Here is a 20392-nt window from a genome sequence, read left to right as displayed (position 1 = left end):
ATTGTTGTCATGGGCAGGAGTTTGGGGCTTGAGGTCGACAAGGATGATATTGATGAGCTTGTAGAAAGCCATTCTACCGAGTTGACTGTGGAGGAATTGTTGCACCTGCAACAACAACAGCAGCAGGATCTGATTGTGGAGCAGGAATCTTCAGAAGAGGATGAGGTAAGGGAGGATGTTCCAAGTTCTCTCATCAATGAAATTTGTTCCAAGTGGGCAGATGTGCAGGCTTTTGCTGAAAAATACCACCCAGAAATTGCAGTAGCAAACCGGGCAGTGCATATGTTTAATGATAGTGTCATGTATCATTTTCGAAGAATACTGCAGAGGAGGAAGAAACAATTAACAATAGACCAGTTTTTCACAAAAGAAAAGAAAGCTGCTACATCAAAGCCTGTTTCTCCTCCAAAGAAGAGACAAAGAAGAGAAGAAACCCCTGAAATAGATCTGCCCACCCTTTCATTGGAGAGAGAAACAACTCCTGAAGGAGAACTACCCCGCCACATCATGGAAGGGGACTCTCCTTCCAAGCAGTAACCTCCCCCTTCCATCCTCTCCACATCCATCCCTGTATGCCATCGAACCGCTGCTCAAAGGTATGTTCACTACAGTACAGAAAATGGTTTAAAATTGTTTTATTTTAGTACAGTAAATGGTTTAAAATTGTTTTATAGGATTTTCTGACCAATTTCATACACATTTAGATAATTATTGTTGTTTAGGTACACGTTTTATTAATATTTTGGGCCTGTTCGAGTGCTTGGGAACGGAATAGAATATATACCATTATTTCTTATGGGGAAAAAAAATTCGGTACTCGAACAAATCGGAGGTCGAACACGGATCTCGAACGGATTATGGTCGAGTACCGAGGTATCACTGTACTTCCAGATCCCCATCCATCCGTCTTCCAGGAAGTACTTAAGATTCAGCCTAGACGGCAAGACCTACCAGCTCAAGGTGCTGTGTTTCGGTCTCTCCACGGCACCCCGGGTGTTCACCAAGGTGTTCACTCTGATCTCGTCGTGGGCTCACAGGAACGGCATCCGTCTCCTTCGTTAACTGGACGACTGGCTAATCCTGGCAGACTCGGAGTCGACCCTTCTGCGACACCGAGACAGGCTTCTGGAAGTTTGCCAAGATCTAGGGATCTTGGTAAATCTCGAGAAGTCCTCTCTGCGCCCTACGAAGAAACTGGTATACCTAGGCATGAAACTAGACACGATTCTCCACAAAGCCTTTCCATCAGACGGAAGGATAGCAAGGCTGAGGAAGGTAGCAGAACCTTTCCTCAGACGAGAAGAGCTTCCAGCCCAACTGTGGTTACGTCTCTTAGGCCATCTATCATCTTTGGTTCGTCTTGTTCCAAACGGCCGCCTCAGGATGAGATCCCTTCAGTGGCGGCTGAAGTCACGATGGAATCAGGGAAACGATTCCCCGGACTTCCTAGTTCCCATAGGACCTTCGGAACGGGCGGATCTTCGATGGTGGCTGGACGACGAGAACCTACGGAAGGGAGCAGATCTTCTCGTCCTCCCCCCAGATTTGACTCTGTTTACGGACGCGTCAAATCAAGGGTGGGGGGCCCACATTCTGAACCAAAGAGCCTCAGGCCTTTGGTCAGAATCGGAAAGGTGCCTCCACATCAACTTGCTAGAATTGAAGGCCGTTTTTCTGGCTCTTCAACAGTTCCAGCAAACCCTGGCGGGGCCACTCCGTGGTGGTGATAAGCGACAACACCACAGTAGTGGCTTATATCAACAAGCAGGGAGGTACCTTCTCGCAACAGCTATCCCATCTTGCAGTAGAGATTCTGAGATGGTCCGAAACCCGCTCGATCTCACTGTCAGCTCGCTTCATTCCTGGCAAGAGGAATGGCCTCGCCGACAGCCTCAGCAGGGCGACGCAGATAGTGAGTACCGAGTGGTCTTTGGATCCTCAGATAGCCAGCAAAGTCCTGACTTTGTGGGGTTCCCCGACTGTAGACCTGTTTGCGACAGCCTTGAATTTCAGGCTGCCCCTTTACTGCTCTCCAGTTCCGGACCCCAAGGCTCTCTGGCAGGATGCATTTCAACACAGGTGGGACAACATGGACGTTTATGCCTTCCCACCTTTTTGTCTGATGAGAAGGGTGCTCAACAAGGCCAACCTATCGGTCAACCTCTCCATGACTATCATAGCTCCGCTATGGCATCATGCGGAATGGTTCCTGGACCTTCTGCAACTCCTAACGGAACTCCCTCCACGTCATGAGCTACTCAGACAACCACATTGCAACATCTTCCACAAGGCCGTAGCTTCGCTTCGGCTTCACGCCTGGAGACTTTCCAGCGACTCCTCACGGAGAGAGGATTTTCTCAACAGGTTGCGGACAGGGTGTCTCGACACCTGCAAGAATCCTCTGCCAGCGTCTACCAGGCGAAGTGGAAAGTCTTTTGTGGTTGGTGTCGTGGAAGGGGTATCTCTCCGCTCGATGCCACTATTCCAACAATAGCGGAGTTCCTTGTATATCTTCGGAAGGAAATGCGCCTTTCGGTCTCGGCGGTGAAAGGCTATCGCTCAGCCTTAAGCTTAGCCTTCCTGAAAGGAGTGGATATTTCCTCTTCGTTGGAACTTTCTCTACTCATACGCAACTACGAGCTTACTTGCCCCCAGTCGGAAGTCAGACCCCCTCCTTGGAACGTGGTTCAAGTGCTCAGGGCTCTGAAAGAAGCTCCCTTTGAACCATTACGCTGTAGTGGTTTGCGGACTGTGGCCAGAGGTAGCACCCGAACTGCCTAGTGTCCGAAAGCCGACCGCAACCCGACGTTCACTACACAAAAAATATACAACAGTGGAATACCCAAAAACCTGAGTAACAGTTCAACAGACCGGAGTACTGGGCACCACCCCTTGATTTATACTGGGCAAGGGGACCCAGCTAGAACCTGACTTACTCGTTTGCTTCTCCTCCCTTTTGCTTACTGATCATAAGTACAAGTATAAGAACATTAGGTGAAAGGAATTATTATAAGTTACTTGAAAGATTAAAAAAACAGTGGCTGAGTAGGGGAACTCAGTGGTTTAAGGAACTGGAATGAGATGCTGTATTATAAAAAACAAGAAAAAAATATTTATTTAACCAAAACTGTTAGGATTACAATTACATTGACCCATCAATCCAAATAGAAAATTAAAGGCAAAATTAGCATCCCTTTACATCAAGCTTCAGCCACAGGATAACCAGATAAACAAATTTTGAAAAAGAATAAAATAATTATTCACATACTGGTCACTCACGTTTACTAAGCCATCTCAAACCAACCACCCATAAGAAATATATAAATCTGTGAGACTACTGAACTACAATACTTTCCCCTGAATCACTACTGTCCTTTCAATATCTAGTTCACCACTAAACTGCAAAGTCACTTAAAATTATCATACTCTAAACGGTAAGGCCGCATACGATGCCGTGCAGGTCTCTGCAGGCCCACAATAACAATGTCTCAAAATTTTGTCAACAACACGAGCAATCGCCAATGGCCTTATAATACATTGGTTGTGGTGTTATTCATTCAAACACATGATGGTACTTACAGTTCACAGGCAGTGAAAAATGAATACAGAGCAGACACACCCACCACTACACACTGGTAACAGGCCATCAACCACATTCATAATTGTTATGAGCAGTACTAGACAGATACTCTGTTCCTATATACTGTACATACAGTGGTCTCGAGTAAATTTCCCTTACAATTGGGAACTTCTGTCAACATAAATGTCTGCCGTATCTGTTCTTTTTTCTTTTCTTGATGAAGGAACCTATTCTTGTAAAGTACAGTACTGTACGTCTATTTACTCAAACTCTGGTTACACATTCAAACCCTACAGAGAGTAGTGCGTGCTGCAAAAACAAATGTTGTTAAGACAGTTGCTAGGACCAAACAAAAATATATACATACTGTACCCCTTAAACATATACATTATGCTTGCAAAACATTTAAACCTATTTAAGAAAAATTGAAATCTTTACAGTGAATAAAATGTTATAGTACAGTACTAGGGCAGAATATCAGACATTATGACAAAAGGGAATTGATAATGAGAGTTACTTTAAAACATATATAACCCAAGCTTGTTATATGTGGAAATGGTTTGTATTTTTCCCAACTATTATTAATTTTTTCCACAACGCCAGCCGTCTGATCGCCACCTAACGTGGAAGACGGTGTTCCTACTCGCGTTGGCCTCGGCCAAACGAGTAAGTGAACTTCATGGTCTCTCCTACGACGTTGCCCATTCAAGGGAATGGGGGGAGGTAACGTTCAAGTTCGTCCCTGAGTTCATTGCTAAGACTCAAAACCCTGGGGTGTCGGATCCAAGATTCGACTCCTTCAAGGTAACGAGTCTACGTTCTATAACAAGTGACCCAGATCATCTGTCACTGTGCTCAGTCAGGAGTCTGAGGCGCTACCTCAAAAGAACAGCTGCAGCCCGTCCTCATGTGCAAGCTTTGTTTGTGAGCACAGGGAGGACAAAGAGGAGGGTCACCAAGAACTCCATCTCTTCATGGATTCGCAAGGTGATAAGCAGCACCTTGAATCCCGACTCTCCTCCGTCACGTCGTCCCAGAGCTCACGACGTCAGGGGTGTTGCTACTTCCCTGGCCTTCAAGAGAAACTTCTCTGTGACGCAGGTTCTACAAGCTGGGGTCTGGAAACGTCAGACAACGTTCACAGCCCACTACCTGCAGGACGTGACCCACAGGAACCTCGATACGTTTTCTATTGGTCCTGTTGTGGCTGCACAACAGCTGGTCTAACCTCAGGCTCCTTATTGGACAAGTAGCAGAAGGTTGAGGGCATTGTTACCCGGTTTTAGTCTGCGTGAATGAAAGAGTATGTCTGGCCCTTACTTCTTTCTTCATTCTCCCCTCTCTTGGGGATAGCAGCATCCAGGTCTTTGCGCAGCTGACCTCAACCTCTGCAGGTAAACCATGCTTCCTTGTGCTCCTAGTATTAGCCTTATTACTGTCGCGTCCCCCATACCCTGACGAGGTGGTATTGGGAACGTCCTAGCCTAGAGTTCCACATAAAGAACTCCAGGTCAACTTCCTAGGACGAGTCACGTTATTCTCCTTCACACACATCCTAGTAGGCCGCACAATGGTCAAACATGACAACGTGCGAGGGTTAGGGACTCCCGTTCCTTGAGTTCTACAACTCGGAATTGGAGTCCCCGGGTAAAGCCGAAGCCAGAAGGCTGGGGACTTTCCGCCCTTCCTAAGGGTAAGTCACCCCATGTAAATAGCGTGGTTTGTATTAGGTTACGGAACAAATGGCAAAATTCGTAGATAATTTGTATTTTTTCTACCATACAAACCTTAGCTATTTACGCAAATGTTACCTGCCAGCCCTGACCCCCAAGTCAAGTCCTACCTTTAAATGAATTGAGCTATTCACAGTGTGTGAGGGGGGGAGGGGTAGCTAGCTACCCCTTCCCTACCCCCCGCTATCTAGCTAACCCTAGTTAAACCTCGTTAAAATTTAATGGGTCGTCATTTCAGCTCCGCCAAAATAATACCCCCATGTAAATAGCTAAGGTTTGTATGGTAGGAAAAATACAAATTATCTACGAAATTTGTCATTTTTAGTAGTTGCCACTTTGCTTAGAAATCTTAATGGCTAGTTTTCCAGCTTTGCCGAAAGATAATCCCTAATAAATAGCTACAGGTTTGCATTGTTATAGGAAAAATTCAAATTACTTTCAAATTTGTGATGTTATAGTTCTTACAATATCACTGCAATGTTCTAAAGGGAAGTATGACTGTGTAGACTAGTAAATTTTAATTCACAAACTTTGTTTCCTGTTTACAATCTAAACAGTAATTGTGAGTGGATCAGGAATTGATATACAGATGTCTTTTTTTTTTTTTTTTTTATGTAGGGTATTGTTCAATTTCATGTCTTATTTTGTTTCCTAACAGAATGTTTTATCTTTCAATCTCTCAGAGGTATCCTGCAAGATTTAATCATTGGTGATGTCCGGTGATCTTGATTCCCAGTCGACAATTACTGTGCGCCTTATTCGTTCGTTTGAACACCGCAACATCAGGAATTTGGTTTTGCACAATGTGGATCTTGAACAGACTGTAGACGAATTTATGGAGCTGGTAAAGGAAAAGATAAGATCACCGTCAAACCTCCCTCCTCCTTTTCGAAATTATGCTTTCGATACATTCAAGATTGAAACTCAAGCCCATGGCTTCAAGACAAACGACCCAGTCATAAACCGAGAAGATGATGCTAAGTTAATCCTCAGAGGTGAGCTCTCGCTGAAAAGCTGTGGAGTGAAGCACGAAACTGAAATAAACTTTTTCAAGAAAGAAGACTATCTTAAGTATAAAGAGAATCCAGTTCTTATTTGGTAGTTAAAGCTTTACATTTGGATGCTATAGTCTTGCAAATAAATAAATTATTTTCAAAATTATCATAATTACAGGTACTGTACTATATTCTCAAATTCATATGTATACATATATTCAGTCAAGATCAACTGCACAGTATATTCAAACCAAGACAAGTCACACTTGTACAGTATATGCACGTACCAGATATGTGGCTGTCTTTAGTGCAGCACACTCCTTGATTTTGCCTTAATAGATTAGATTTATAAGACCACGGAGTCACGCTAATAGGGTCTCTTATTGTTTGCTCAAGATGTGTGTTTAATCTGAAATGAGAAATAAGTGGACTGAAATGTTGTTAAAAGTGTTAGCCATAGGGGAATAGTTGAACAGTAAGAAATGCAGTTGTTGCTTAAAGAATGCTGATAAGAACCTGTAATACAATACTGTTTTCAGTATCTGTATAAGACAAACTATCAGCATCAGCCTTCTACTTTGGTTTATCCTTGTGGTGGGATATATATAGCTGCAAGTACTCTGCTATTAATCTTGAGAAACATTAAAGAAAAAGAGATTATTTTATTTTAGATTTGGCCTTACTAAGAGATACATACTATAGCTTGGATTCATACCTATTCAAGCATCTTGTACTTATTTTCACTGCATGATTTTAGACTTAAGAACCCCATCACCATGCAAATTAAACATATAAATTAATTGATACTTATCCAGAAATATGGCTAGTGTAAACTTGTTTTACTTGTATTATTATTGTTATATACAGATGTATTATTTTTTTATTATTGAATTGGTAAATAGCCAAAAAATCAGCACTGATTAAGAGAGTTATATACTGTATATCAAATGTTGCACTTGTCTTCCCTAAAAAATAGAGAGAGAAAATTTACCGTAATTGTCACACGAGTAGCTTTACAAAGTATTTGTTGCTGTATGGAGCAGACTTACTTTTCATTAAATTTGTTTTTGTAAACTATCTCATGTACCCAATAAATCTGGGTGATTGTTAAGAGCTGGTACATAGCTTTATAAATCCAATAAAATTGTGAAAAATTACCATTGAAATTTAATTCTACCATATTGCCATTTGTTTTAAATTCTCTTTCCTGTTGTTATATAAAGTTGCTGGTCAACGTATGGTAGTTGTAATGTACAGTAAATCCATTCTCATCCAGGTTTTTTAACAGTGCCAATAAATTAATTCTGTATATCTTCCTGATGCAAAGTACTTTGGTTATTAATAGGTGCAACGAGTAGTTGTACCCATGCAAATACAAACCCTCGTCATTTATATATTGTACAGTATGGGTATACACGATTGATGATTTGCTATGACCAAAATTTTAAGTCTTCTGGGTCTGGCAACATTATATGGTTGCCTTCTGTTCCCTTTTGCAACTGGGTAAGCACATAGAAGCATGCGGCTTATTAATCCCCTTTTGTTCCGTAACTGGAATTCAAACCACACTATTTAATAGGGGTATTACTTTCGGCGCAGCTGAAACGACGAGCCATTAAAATTTAACGAGGGTTTACTACCCACACCGCTAGTTAGCGGGGGTAGGGGAGGGTAGCTTGCTAACCCCCCCCCCCCCCCACTCACACACACCTGTGCTTGAGCTCACTTTTACTTTTGGCTCGGAGCGAGAGCGGTTGTTTCCTCTCTCTCTCTCTCCTCGCCATTAATTTTTGTTTTTTCACTTACTTTTTCTTATACTTGTAAATATATATACTGTATATATAAACATTCTTAATGTTTATGTATATATATGTGTATAGAAATGTAGTAAGTTTTCTTTTCAGTGTTTGTGCTGTGTGTGTGATATACGACAACGACGCTTGCGTAGTAGCAAGGCTAACACAGTTCCACTTTGTGGGGAACGGCCTCTCCCTCTCTGGTCCATCGGTCTTCCCGTCGGCATATATCCGTTAACTCGTCCGCCGCAGGGGAATCGTCATCACCTGGACCCTCTTCATTCAACTATTGTGTTCGCCTTTTCCTCTTTTATTACGGGAAACTTGGATTCTGAGCGAAGGGAATGTGGCCTTTCAAAGATTGACTACGGTCTCTCGCTTCTCGAGGTCGTTCACCTTTACTACAACAACGTACTATTGGGGAAGCTCCTTTCCCGTGTGCGGGTTAGGTTGCTATTCCGTTTGTTTGTCTCAATTATTTTTAGTGAAATGTAATTGTATTTTAACTTTTCAGCTTTCTCCGTGGGGAACACTTTCCTTCGGGAAGTCAGTGGTTCTCACTATTAGTGAATATTCTTAGTTGATTTGAATAATTATAATTCTGTTTTTATTACAGTTTCCCCGCTCCACATCCACGGGAAGGGAGGGCGCATACTTAATTCTTATTTTATGTTATTCCCTCGGGGTTCCTCTTCGGAGTTTCTCCCTAGGGAATTTCTGTTAAATAATTATTCAATTTTATTTTCCCAGTTAACTATGCAGTTTTTCTTCGTTCGACTAAAGAGTGCCAACGAAGCAGAGCTGTCCTGTTCATGCCTGGGGAATCTGCGGCCACATGGTCAGCACTTCAGATCATCTTATAACGCTAAAGGAGGTTCGCCTCCAGGGGTTGGACAGCTTCCCTTCCGAGGGAGGTTTCCTCCCCAGGTGTGAGGTTGTTTCTCCCTTAAGAGGGAGAACTTCCCATACCTTGATAAATTCATCGCCTCCGACTGCTGTTGCTGCCCTTCGGCCAGACTTCTCTCCCCCCTTGCTGAGTTTCTCTTCCTTCAGGGGTGGAGCACAGTCTTGGCAAGTCTCTTCTACGAAGTGTTCATCTCTCTCATTCGCGAGAGAGGCCACTCATAGAGACTCCTCTTTGGAGGATCGCTACTGCTAAGGTCAGCTTGCTGATCCACCGGCCCTAAGGGGCGTCATCACGAGTGTCTTCAAGTCTCTTCTACGAAATAGTCACCTCTCTCGTTCGTGGGAGAGGCCTCTCATAGAGACACCTCCTCGGAGGATCAAGCAGACCTTCCAGTGACCTACCGATCTACCAGCGCAACCTTGTGCTGAAACGTAGTCCTTTGGACTTCGGTCCTGGACTCTAACACGGACCTTTTACGGTCCCATCGATGGATGCTTGCCCTTCCAAAGGGCACATCCCAGTTCCTGATCGTCCTGCCAGCTGACCTACCGATCTACCAGCGCAACCTTGCGCTGCAACGAAGGACTTCGGTCCTGGACTCTAACGCAGACCTGCTTACGGTCCCCATCGGGGGATACTCGCCCTTTTTTAAAGGGCACATCCCAGTTCCTGATCGTCCTTCCAGCTGACCCTTCAACCTACTAGCACTGCCTTCACGCGCGCGCGCCCGACGATCTTCTTACACGAGCAAGCGCCGACGATCTTCCACGCGCGCACCGGTACCTTCGCGCGCATGCGCGCGCTCTCTCGGCAATCTTCTTACGCGCACAAGCGCCGGCGATCTTCAGCGCACAAGCGCCGGCGATCTTCCGCGCACAAGCGCCGGCAATCTTCCGCGCACAAGCGCCGGCAATCTTCCGCGCACAAGCGCCGGCGATCTTCCGCGCACAAGCGCCGGCGATCTTCTTACGCACGCAAGCGCCGATGATCTTCTTACGCGCGCAAGCACCGACAATCTTCCGCGCACGGGTACCGATGATTTCCCGCGCGCGCACCGCTACTTTCACCCGCGCCGATCTTCTTACGTGCGCAAGCGCCGACAATCTTCCGCGCACAGGTACCGATGGTTTCCCGCGCGCGCCGATCTTCTTACGTGCTTAAGTGCTGACGATCTTCTTATGCGTGCAAACACCGACAATCTTCTTACGCTCGCAAGAGCTGACGATCTTCTTATGCGCGCAAGCGCCGACGATCTTCTTACGCGCACAAGCGCCGGTGATCTTCTTACGCGCGCAAGCGCCGACGATCTTCCACGTGAGGGTACCGATGGTCTCCCGCGCGTGGGCCAATAGTCCTCCGCGGGCGCCGATAGTTTTCCACACGTGCATGTGCACGCGCACGCCGATAGTCTTCCGCGCGTGCATGCGCGCGCCAATAGTCTTCCGCGCGCGGCGATAGTCGCACGCGTGCATGCCAACAATCTTGTACACGCGCACGCGCCGACGATCTTCCGCGCGTGGGTGCCGATGGTTTCCCGCACGCACGTCGATGATTTTCCACGTGCGCTAGTGACAACAAGCGCGCCAGCGCCAATGCTCTTGCGCGCACTTCATAGTCTTGCACGCGTGTGCGGCAACACATGGCCGACTTTCTCCCTCGCGCGAGCACCTTTGGTCTCCCGCACGCTCACCAACAGTATTGCGCGTGTGCGTGCCGACTTTCCTCTGCGCGCGGGCGCCGATGGTATCCTGCACGTGTGCCAATAGTCTACCGTGCAAGCGCACCGACGGTCTTACGCGCGGGCGCGCTCCGACGGCCTTCGCGTGTGCGTGCTCCAGTAATCTTGAGTGCAAGCACACAGCCTTCCGTGCGCTCCGACGGTCTTCAACGTGCGGGTGCCGATGGTCTTCCGCACGCACGCGCCAACAATCTCCATGTAGTACTCTCACGCACGCGCCAATGCTCCCGGTCACAGATCCAATGCACCAGCTCTTGTCTAAGAACCAGCGCTTGCCTGCTCTCCAGGCAGATATTAAGCACCAGCACCATCCTGTGTGCCATCGCTCCAGACTCGCCTACACACTCGCGCAATTGTCAGTAAAAAGGAGTAAAACTTTTTGGACAGGTCACCATTGCCCCATTCCTCCCCGCAAGCCCATAAACATTGCCACCGGGAAAAGAGGAATAAGGCTCCACAGAGGATTCAAGATCCCGAAGATTCCATCCTACAAGGGAATCGAAGCGGGGAATCCTTGGTCCCTGTCTCTTCTAAAGTTTCTTTTTTCCTTGACAGACCAGCGGCAGCAAACAGGAAGCATCAACAGACTGATCTCTAGATCACTGTTTGCTGATGGCTAGTTCACAGTTTACTGATCGCTAGGTCGCCGATCACTAGATCGCCAATTGCTAGCTCAATGCTGATCTGTGACCTCTAGTCCCTCTAATGACTAACGATCTCCAATTGCTAGCATTTCCGATCATCGATTGCTAGTCATTAAATAGTCATCAGCTTGCTGATCACTAGATCACCAATGGGCAGCTCATATTTCTTCGATCATTGAACTCAGCTCGCTGATCTCTGACCAGCCCATCTTCAGCTTGCTCATCTCTGACCAAACAGGGGGAATCATAATCAGCTGGCTGTTTTCGAACTCACCATCGGCGCACAGACCACCGATTCATGGTTATCGGTTATTTGCCAGCAGTTTGTGACTCGAACTTACTAGTCAACCGCTTCCTGTAGTTCCTAGATCAGAAGTTATACAACATACTTCTCGCTACTGGCCGTTTGCCATCACGCTAAGGTGATCGGTAAATGTTCGACAACCCTCATCAACAGCTTGCCAACAGGGAACTACTTGAGAGCACTCTCCAACTGCACAGTATCCACGATACCCAACGGTTAACCATTGATTAACATTCGCGAGATTAATTCTATTCTAAGGAATAGCATCAGTCCCATTAGGGCACATGGTAAGGCTAAGCGGGGCCTTCCTTCTAAAGAAATTCTCTCTCAGAGAAGAATCCTTACTCTGGATATCGCTCCTGTTCCTTTAGGACACGAGTCAAGACTCCAGCGTCGACAATCTTCCATACAAAAGGATCAGCAAGGAGCTGTCCCTTTGGGTCAATTTCCACTCCATGTTGGAGTTCGATCGAGGGTTAAGACCTCAGGTCTTCATTTGCACACTGGACCTTAAGGACACTTACTCCCAGGTCCAAACCATCCATCTAGGAGGGTGGGGAGATTCAGTCTAGACAAACAAGAAACACCAGTTCAAGACACTGTACTTCGGTCTTTCCATTACATCCATCCTGGTCTCACAGGATCGGCTTCCGTCTCCGCTCTCTCGGGACGACTGACTGACCTTAGCAGACTCGGTGGCAACCTTGCATTAACACTGGAATTTCTGAAGTCTTTTTACCAAGATCCAGTGATCAGGGTAAACCTACGGAATCTTCCCTACTTCACTCCCAGGAGACTGGTGTATCTGGGAATGATTCTAAACACCAATCTCAACAAAAACCTTTTCGAAACGAGAACGACTTCCATTCCAGGAGACTGGAGTCGGAAAAGGAAGAAAGCGGGGACCTTAGTGCTGCACCACACGACCTCAGCCCTCTGGACAGAGCCCGAAGGTACCTTCACTTAAATCTCTTAAGAGATGAAGGCTAACTTTCCGGTCCTTCAACAGCCTCATCGGTTCCTAACAGACCACTCAGTGATGTGATGGACGACACATCGTACACCACATAGAGACTCACATCGACAAGCAAATAGGATCTGGCTTGTAGAATCTTCCCATCTAATAGTATAAACACTAAGATGGGCCAAAGTCCGTTTGGTACCACTTTCAGCCCGCTTCATTCCAGACTGGAAGAACAGGCTTGCCGACAATCTGTGCACAGCATCTCAGGTAGGTATACCGTATTGACTTTGGATCGCCATGTAGCCGACAAAGTCCCGACTTTACGAGGTCCTCCAACTAGGGGGTCTGTTCACAATGCCCCTGAACCTCAGGCTACCGTTGCTCACCAGCCTTAGACCCCAAGGCTCTCTGGCAACAACGGTGGGTACAACAATGACGTTTACGTCTCGACCCTGTTTTACCTGGAGAAAGGCACTCAACAAAGGTAGAACATCGGTCAACCTCAAGGACGCTCCTAGCTCCGCTATGGCATTATGCAGAAAGGTCTCCAAACATATTGCAGTTCCTGATAGAGCCTCCAAGAGAACCCTCCCCGCATATCAGACAGCCCACTTCGACACCTACCACAAGCTATAGCTTTGCTATGAGTGTACGCCTGAAGACTACCCAATACCTCTTTGCGAAGAGGTTGTCTAGATACCTGAGGAGTTCCTCAGCATCAGTCTACCAGGCAGTTTCACGTCTTGTGTGGTGGGCGTCATGAGAAAGTGTCTCTTCTCTCGATACCTCGATTCCAGCAATAGCGGAATCCTCAAGTATATGCAAGAGGAAAAGATCCCCTATTCAGTTTCGAAAGGTAAAGATGATCACACAACCTTGATCCTTCACCTTCAAACTGAAAGAAAGGGGCACCCTTTCATCGATAGACTTTTCCTAACTCATACGGACTTACTACTTGCCTTTCCCCAGTCGGAATTGAGACCTTCCTCTCAGAACATAGTTCAATCTCCGATCCCTAAAGGGACCTCCTTGAGTTCCACTTCACCAGGCAACAAATTTCCTCCTGATTTAAAAACACAATGTTCCTACACACTCGGACAGCAACCATACGAGTCAAGGAACTTCATGGTCTCTCTTTCGACATTGCCCATTATTGAGAAGGGCGAAAGACAAGGTTCAGTTTCGTCACTGAGTACGTCACCAGACACTGTCTCCAGAGGTAACGGTCGATCCAGATCTTCTGTTACTGTACCCAGGGTAAGGTATGAGACTTTACATAAAGAAAACGACAACAGCCTGCCCGGGTCCCTCCTCTTGTCAGCACCGAGAGAGACTAGAGGAGGATCGCCGAAACATCATCTCGGCATGACGACTCACAGTGTCAGGGTCATAACTATGCCCCTGGTCCTTCTTAGCAGATTACTCAGTGACGCAGGTTTTACAAGAAAGGCTGTGAATGCTCCAGGTGACTTTCACAACCTTTCTCCTGCAAGACGTAACCCACAGGAACTCGATACGATCTCTATCGGTCCAGTGGTGGCTGCACAACAGCTGGTTGTATACCTCAAGCTCCTTATTGGACAAGTAGCAGAAGGTTGAGGGCACTGTTACCCAGTTTTAGTCTGCGTGAATGAAAAGATTTGACGGCTCTTATTCTTTTCTTCATCCTACCCTCTCGTGGGGAAAGCAGCATGCTGGGTTCTCTGCATAGCTGACCTCAAACCTCTGCGGGTAAACCATGCTTCCTTGTGTTCCTAGTATTAAGACTAATACTGTTACGTCCCCATACCCTGACGAGGTGGTATTGGGAAAGTCCTAGGCTACAAGTTTCCATCTAAAGAACTTCAGAACAACTTCCTAGGACGAGTCACACTTCTTCATACCTTCACACACAGCTTGCGTAGGCTGCAGTCCTTGCGTAGCAAGGTCTAGCGACTCCTTATTTCTTGGGTACTTACACACTCAAATAACGAGCCCCCGGGCAAAGCCAAAAAGCCAGACTGGCAGGGACGTCCACCCTTCCTAATGGGTGACTCACCCCTATTAAATAGCGTGGTTTGTATTCCAGTTACGGAACAAATGACAAATTCATAGATAATTTATATTTGTTCCGTAACTGAAATACAAACCACGCTACTTAATATGGGTCATTACTTCGGCGTAGCTGAGGTGACGAGCCATTAGAATTTTAACGAGGGGTTACTACCCCCTTGCTAGTTAGCGAGGGGGTAGCCCTCTCACACACCTGTGAATAGCCCACTTTTACTTTTGGCTCGGGTGATGAACAGACCTGTCTGCTCCCACCCTCGCTTGACAGCCTTTGATCTTTTATGCTTTTTCTTTGCAGTTGTGTGTTTGGAAGTTGGCCTCTACTATGCGTAAGTGTCCTGGATTACCTGACCACCCTTGTGGGACTTATATGTCGGCAGTGGACACTGACCCTCACACCTTATGTCCTTTTTGCAGGGGCCAACGGTGTGATAGAGACAAGTGTGCGGTGAGTGTAGGGAGTGGTCTACTTCCCAGTGGGAGAGGTTTTCCCGGTGCCGGAAGAAGAAGTCCAAACTGGATCTTTCTCCTTCAAGGGTTTCCTTGAAGAAAGAAAATCCCAAGGACTCTTCTTCCGTAGCCCGAACCTCCTCCGAAGCTCCCACTCGATCGGTCTCTCCCGAGAGACCATCGAGTGGTAGCATAGGCCGTACTTTTGTTGACCGACCTCAGGGTTCGGGAGTGCTAATGTATCTAACAGTGATTTATTGCAGCTTTGGGCTTCCTTGGGGCTTCAGGGTTCCCCCTCCAAGGAAGCTCTGTTTGACATGATCAGGTTGGGGGCCGCTGTCAAACAGTCGCCGACGGTAGCGGAGGTCGACCCTCTGTCTATCGTCGACGTTGTTGTGGCAGAGGCTTCCGACGAGTTAGGTTAAACCTCTGCTTTGGTTGATGTAGCTGGAGGCTTAGTTCCCCCCTCCGAACATCCTTCGAGGGAGGAGCTAAGTCCAACGGTCTCTCCTGCAGGTGTTTCTCCCCCTCGGGGGAGTTCACTGACAGAGACCCCTCTTCGGAGGACTGATGATGGTCTGCCTGCTGCTCCCAGAGGACCTATCCGTCGGAAGGCTCGCCTTCCTTCTCCCTACAAGGGAGTTAGGAGGCGCCTCTTCGGTTCCTTATCTTCGCAGTCCCCCGCAGAGGATTCTCCTCGCCGTGCACCGACCGTTACAGCTGCATCCCTGGACCTCTCTGCTGATCGTTCTCGATCTCCTGCGCCTGCCAGACCTTCGGACCTACCGTCTCCGTTCCTGGCCGCTGACGCGCTGTGGGCGCCCACGCACCCCGTTATTCAACGGGCACCGGTCCCTTCGGGGCATAAGGGGCTTTCTCACAATGTGAGTAAGTCCCTTAAGTGCCAGGTTTACCCTGTGCGCCCACGTTCTCCAGTGCGCTCGCGCGCAATTGTGCGCAAGCGCTCACCTGTTCCTGAGTCTTCACTGCAGTATCATTCTGTGCCAGGGACAACGTGCCAGCAATCTCCTGTGGTCGAGTCTTCTCGCCAGCGCGCTCCTGCTTGCCAGCACTCACCTGCGCGCCAGTGCTCACCCGTGCGCCAGCGATCTCCTATAGTAGAGTCTACGCGCCAGCGCTCTCCTGCTTGTCAGCGCTCTCCTGCGCGCCAGCGCTCTTCTGCTCGACAGCGCTCTCCTGCTCGCCAGCGCTCACCTGCGTGCCAGAGATCTCGTGTGCGACAGCGACCTTCACCTCGCCTGCGCACAACTGCGCGCCATAATCCTGAAACGCGCCCACAATCTCCAGCTCGCCAGCGCGCCTCACCTGCGTGCCAGCGCTCGCCTGCGCGCCAGCGCTCGCCTGCGCGCCCACGTTCTTCGGATCTGGGCGCAGGAGGGATGATCCTATCTTCTCCTTCACAGCGGATCTCGCCTTCTCGGCAGCCCTCGCCTGCGCGCCATCGTGCGCAGTCTCCATCACACGCACCTGCGGCAGCCCCTGCTGTGCGCCCTGCTAGAGGTCAGCGAGATCCTGCACGCCCACGCGCCCGCGAGCAATCGCCTACACGCGCGGTAGCGCATGCCAACCCTTCGGCGCACCCTCTGCCTCGCCAGAATGCGCACCTGCGCGCCCACACACACCTCCAGTGCGCCATCGCTCGCTTACGCGCCCACTCGCCGAAGCTCCATAAATCGCCTGCGCACCCACGCGCCCCCTTGCCAGTGCGCAGTCGCTCGCCTGCGCGCCAGCGCTCACCTGCACGCCATCGCTCGCCTGCGCGCCAGCGCTCACCTGCACGCCATCGCTCGCCTATGCGCCATCGCTCTCCTGCACGCCAGCGCTCGCCCGCGCGCCCTCGCCCTCATCTCTGCGCGCGAACATTCGCCCGCACGTAAGCCAGGGAAAATCCCATCGCGCGAGCACCAGCGCGAACCACAGTGTGATTTCCATCGGGATCCACAGTGCGAGCCCCCGCGCAAAGCTACGGGAACGAGAGCATCCAGGACGTCTTCACGTTCCCCCCCCCCCCCCCACCGCAAGCGCAGAACAGCGCGCTCGCAGGAGGAGGGGAAGTCGTCAGATAGGTCCAGGAACCAACCTTCTTCTTCCCTTGCCTTTCAGGCAGGACCAGTAGTTGTTTCTACTCCGAAGGATCGCCCGATCCCCTTCCCTTCAGAGGGTGTCTCTGACAGCGCTGCTTTCAGTAAGCAACCTTGGTTTGGGTCGCTCATCAGAACTGTCGTGCAGGCTGACAAACCTGCCTTCGCTGAGATGGGCCTCAAATCAATGGCAACTCCGACCCCACTGAAGAGGAAGAGAGGAGTAGAAGTCGTGGTGACTTCTCCCAGGGCCAAGCTGGCTCCTAGGAAATCCTTGAGGCAGGCTCCTTCCCCCCCCCAGACTTTCTCTCCCTCTCCTGTGGACAAAGACTTTCCATCCTCGGGAGAGTCTACCGAGGTGAGGCGTTCTCCCATCGCACCAATGGGAGAAACCCCACCTCGCGCAGAAGGATCGTCCAGGGGTGGGGTGGAGAGGAGCCCTCAGACTTCGTTGTTGGAGACCAAAGGACTCCAAGACCATCCCTAAGTCTTCCTCGAGGATCCGTCCAGAGCCAACAAGACCTGCGGAGAACGTCCACGTGTCCCCCCAAGAAGAGTCTTTGGGGACTGGAGACTTTGCTGCTAATTCTCCAGTAGGTGAGCCACAGGAGTCAGAACATGCCTTCTGGCAGGTTCTGACCCTGATGAGGCATCTCAACGGGTTTCCGGACCCTGAGATGGTTTGGGTTCCAAGCCAGTCTCGGACTTGGAATTCTTTCCATCGATCGATAGCTATCCATATTGCTACATAAGGCCTAACTTGGATGTGTCCATTAGGGATGATATGATTCCTAAGGAAACAATCATTCTGGATCATGGCAAGGCTCAATCCCTTTTGGTTAGGGAGTTAAAGGTGGCTGAATTCACCAACACCCAACTTTCTGCCTTTGGCAGGAAACTGGCCACTTTTGTGGCCCCCAAGGATGCTGTCTTCCCTTTTGCCTCTAAAATCTTAGAGGCCTTGATGAAAGCGGTAATGGAGAACATGCTATTCCTAGTGCTAGAGGACTGTAAACCTGTCTCTCTAGCCCTTCCTTATGATTAGGACATATGGGAGAACCTCCAACATAACTTTATTGTTGGAAAACAAGTTAAAAACGTCAGAGGCAAACAGTTTAATGAGAAACTGCCTAAGATTCCCGAATCCCATATTGAAGGGAGAACTGGAAGCTAAAGAGAGACTTTCTACCTCTTTATCCTTCTAATCTTATCTGGAGATGCTTATTGGGAACATTCCAAATCTGATCTCTTCCCTGTCTTGGAGAAGACTCACCTAATCATTTTTCATAGAGATCTCCATGCTTTCTTCCTAGCCAGAAGGGCATGTTGAGAACTCATTCTAGCCGCTGCTACAATCAGACATGAACCTAGAAAACTGATCGACTCCAACATCTGGGGGAAGGATCTCTTCCCTGAGAAATTGGTTAAAGAAGTCATGGACAAAGCGGCTCAGGAGAATAAGAGCCCTATTGACAAGTGGGGTATTACCCCCAGTGAAGGACCTCAACCCAAGGGCAAGAGGCCCAGAAGTCACTTCAAGGGAAGGAAATCCTTTCCTGTTGCGACAGCCTCAGTTGCCGCCGTCCCTCAGACTGTCTACATGGTTCCCCAGCAGAACGTTTCACAGTCTCTAGCCTTCAACCCGTTGTACGAGAGAGCTACCACGACGTTCCACCCTTGCCAAAGCTCATAAGAAGGGCTGCGGTAACAGGGAAAGGTCTGGAAGAGCCAGTCAAACTAGTGGCCGTGGGAGTAGAGACAAGACGACTAAAGTTGCAGGTCCTTCGCGACAACAATGAGGAGCTCCCGCTAGGGGACAACTTCACCTTTTCAGGGATCAATGGCAGTTCGATCCCTGGGCTCACAGCTTAGTCTCAAAAGGGCTAGGCTGGAATTGGAGACAGAAACCACCCCAGTTCAAGAGGTTCTTTCAACCCACAACCCTCTCTTTGGAGGATTATGTTTAGATCCTTCGGAAGGGAGTCATCCGCTGCACAAAATCCATGAACTTTTAAGGGCGGCTATTCTGCATGCCCAAGAAAGATTCTACACTCTTCGAACTATTCTGGACTTGTCTCCACTAAACAAATTCATTCTGAATGACAAGTTCCAGATGCTGGCTATCTCGCAAATACGGACCCTATTACCCCAGGGGGCCTACACCATATTCATAGATCTTACAGACGCCAATTGGCATCTTCCAATAGGTCAGCGCTTCTCCTCTACCTTGGTTTCAGACTGGCAAGAAAGGCCTACGTATTCAAAGCTATGCCCTTTGGGCTCAGTATAGCTCCAAGGATTTTCACGAAACTAGTCGAGGCCATTGTCCAACAACTTCGGAACAGAGGCCTTCAGGTGATAATGTACCTGGATGACTAGTTAGTCTGGGCCACAACAAAGTCTGAATGTCTTCAAACAGCCCAAGAGGTCATGAACTTCCTACAATCTCTTGGCTTCCAAATCACCTCAAGAAGTCCAGGCTATCTACAGCTCGGAAATTCCAGTGGCTAGGACTTCACTTGAATCTACAGTCACACACCCTCTCTCTACCACAAGGCAAGAGAAAGGACATCACAAACTCGGTCAGGTGTCTACTTCGTTCAAAAGTACTCACCAGATGGCAAAAAGAAAGGGCTTTGGGGTCGTTACAGTTTGCTGCCGTGATGGACCTAATCCTGAAAGCAAGACTCAAAGATGCCAAGAAAGTCTGGAGAAGAAAGGCATCCAATGCTCGGAAAGATCTTCGCCACAAAACCCCGGTCTTACTGCGGAAGCAGCTCAAGCCGTGGTCCACTGCCAAAAGTCTATCAATCCACGTCCCTCTACAGTACCCTCCTCCTTCCTTGACTATTCACACGGACGCCTCGGAACAAGGTTGGGGGTAGGGGACACTCCTCTTCCTGGAAAGTGCAGGGTCAGTGGTCAATCACATTTCAGAAGTTTCACATTAATGTTCTGGAAGCTATGGCAGTGTTTCTGACACTGAAGAGACTATGCCCAAAGACAAAATCACACATCAAATTGGTCATCGACAACAACACAATAGTACACTGTGTCAACAGACAGGGCTCCAGATCTCCTCAGATCAACCATGTAATCTTAACCATTTTCTCTTTAGCAAAAAGGAGGA

At 48.3% G+C, this 20392-nt stretch overlaps 1 protein-coding gene across 1 annotated transcript; it reads left to right on the top strand.

Moving 5' to 3' along the window:
* Nucleotides 1–6025: 6025 nt before the first annotated feature.
* Nucleotides 6026–6415, top strand: LOC137653855 (UPF0538 protein C2orf76-like). The gene has a single exon (XM_068387506.1). It carries the CDS (start codon nucleotides 6026–6028, stop codon nucleotides 6413–6415), a length of 390 nt encoding a protein of 129 aa, XP_068243607.1.
* Nucleotides 6416–20392: the final 13977 nt, after the last annotated feature.

The sequence above is a fragment of the Palaemon carinicauda genome, chromosome 14 (assembly GCF_036898095.1).
Source record: "Palaemon carinicauda isolate YSFRI2023 chromosome 14, ASM3689809v2, whole genome shotgun sequence".
Classification (NCBI taxonomy): Eukaryota; Metazoa; Arthropoda; class Malacostraca; order Decapoda; family Palaemonidae; genus Palaemon; species Palaemon carinicauda.
Note: the sequence above shows the minus strand (reverse complement) of the source record. Positions and strands in the feature narration are given on the sequence as shown.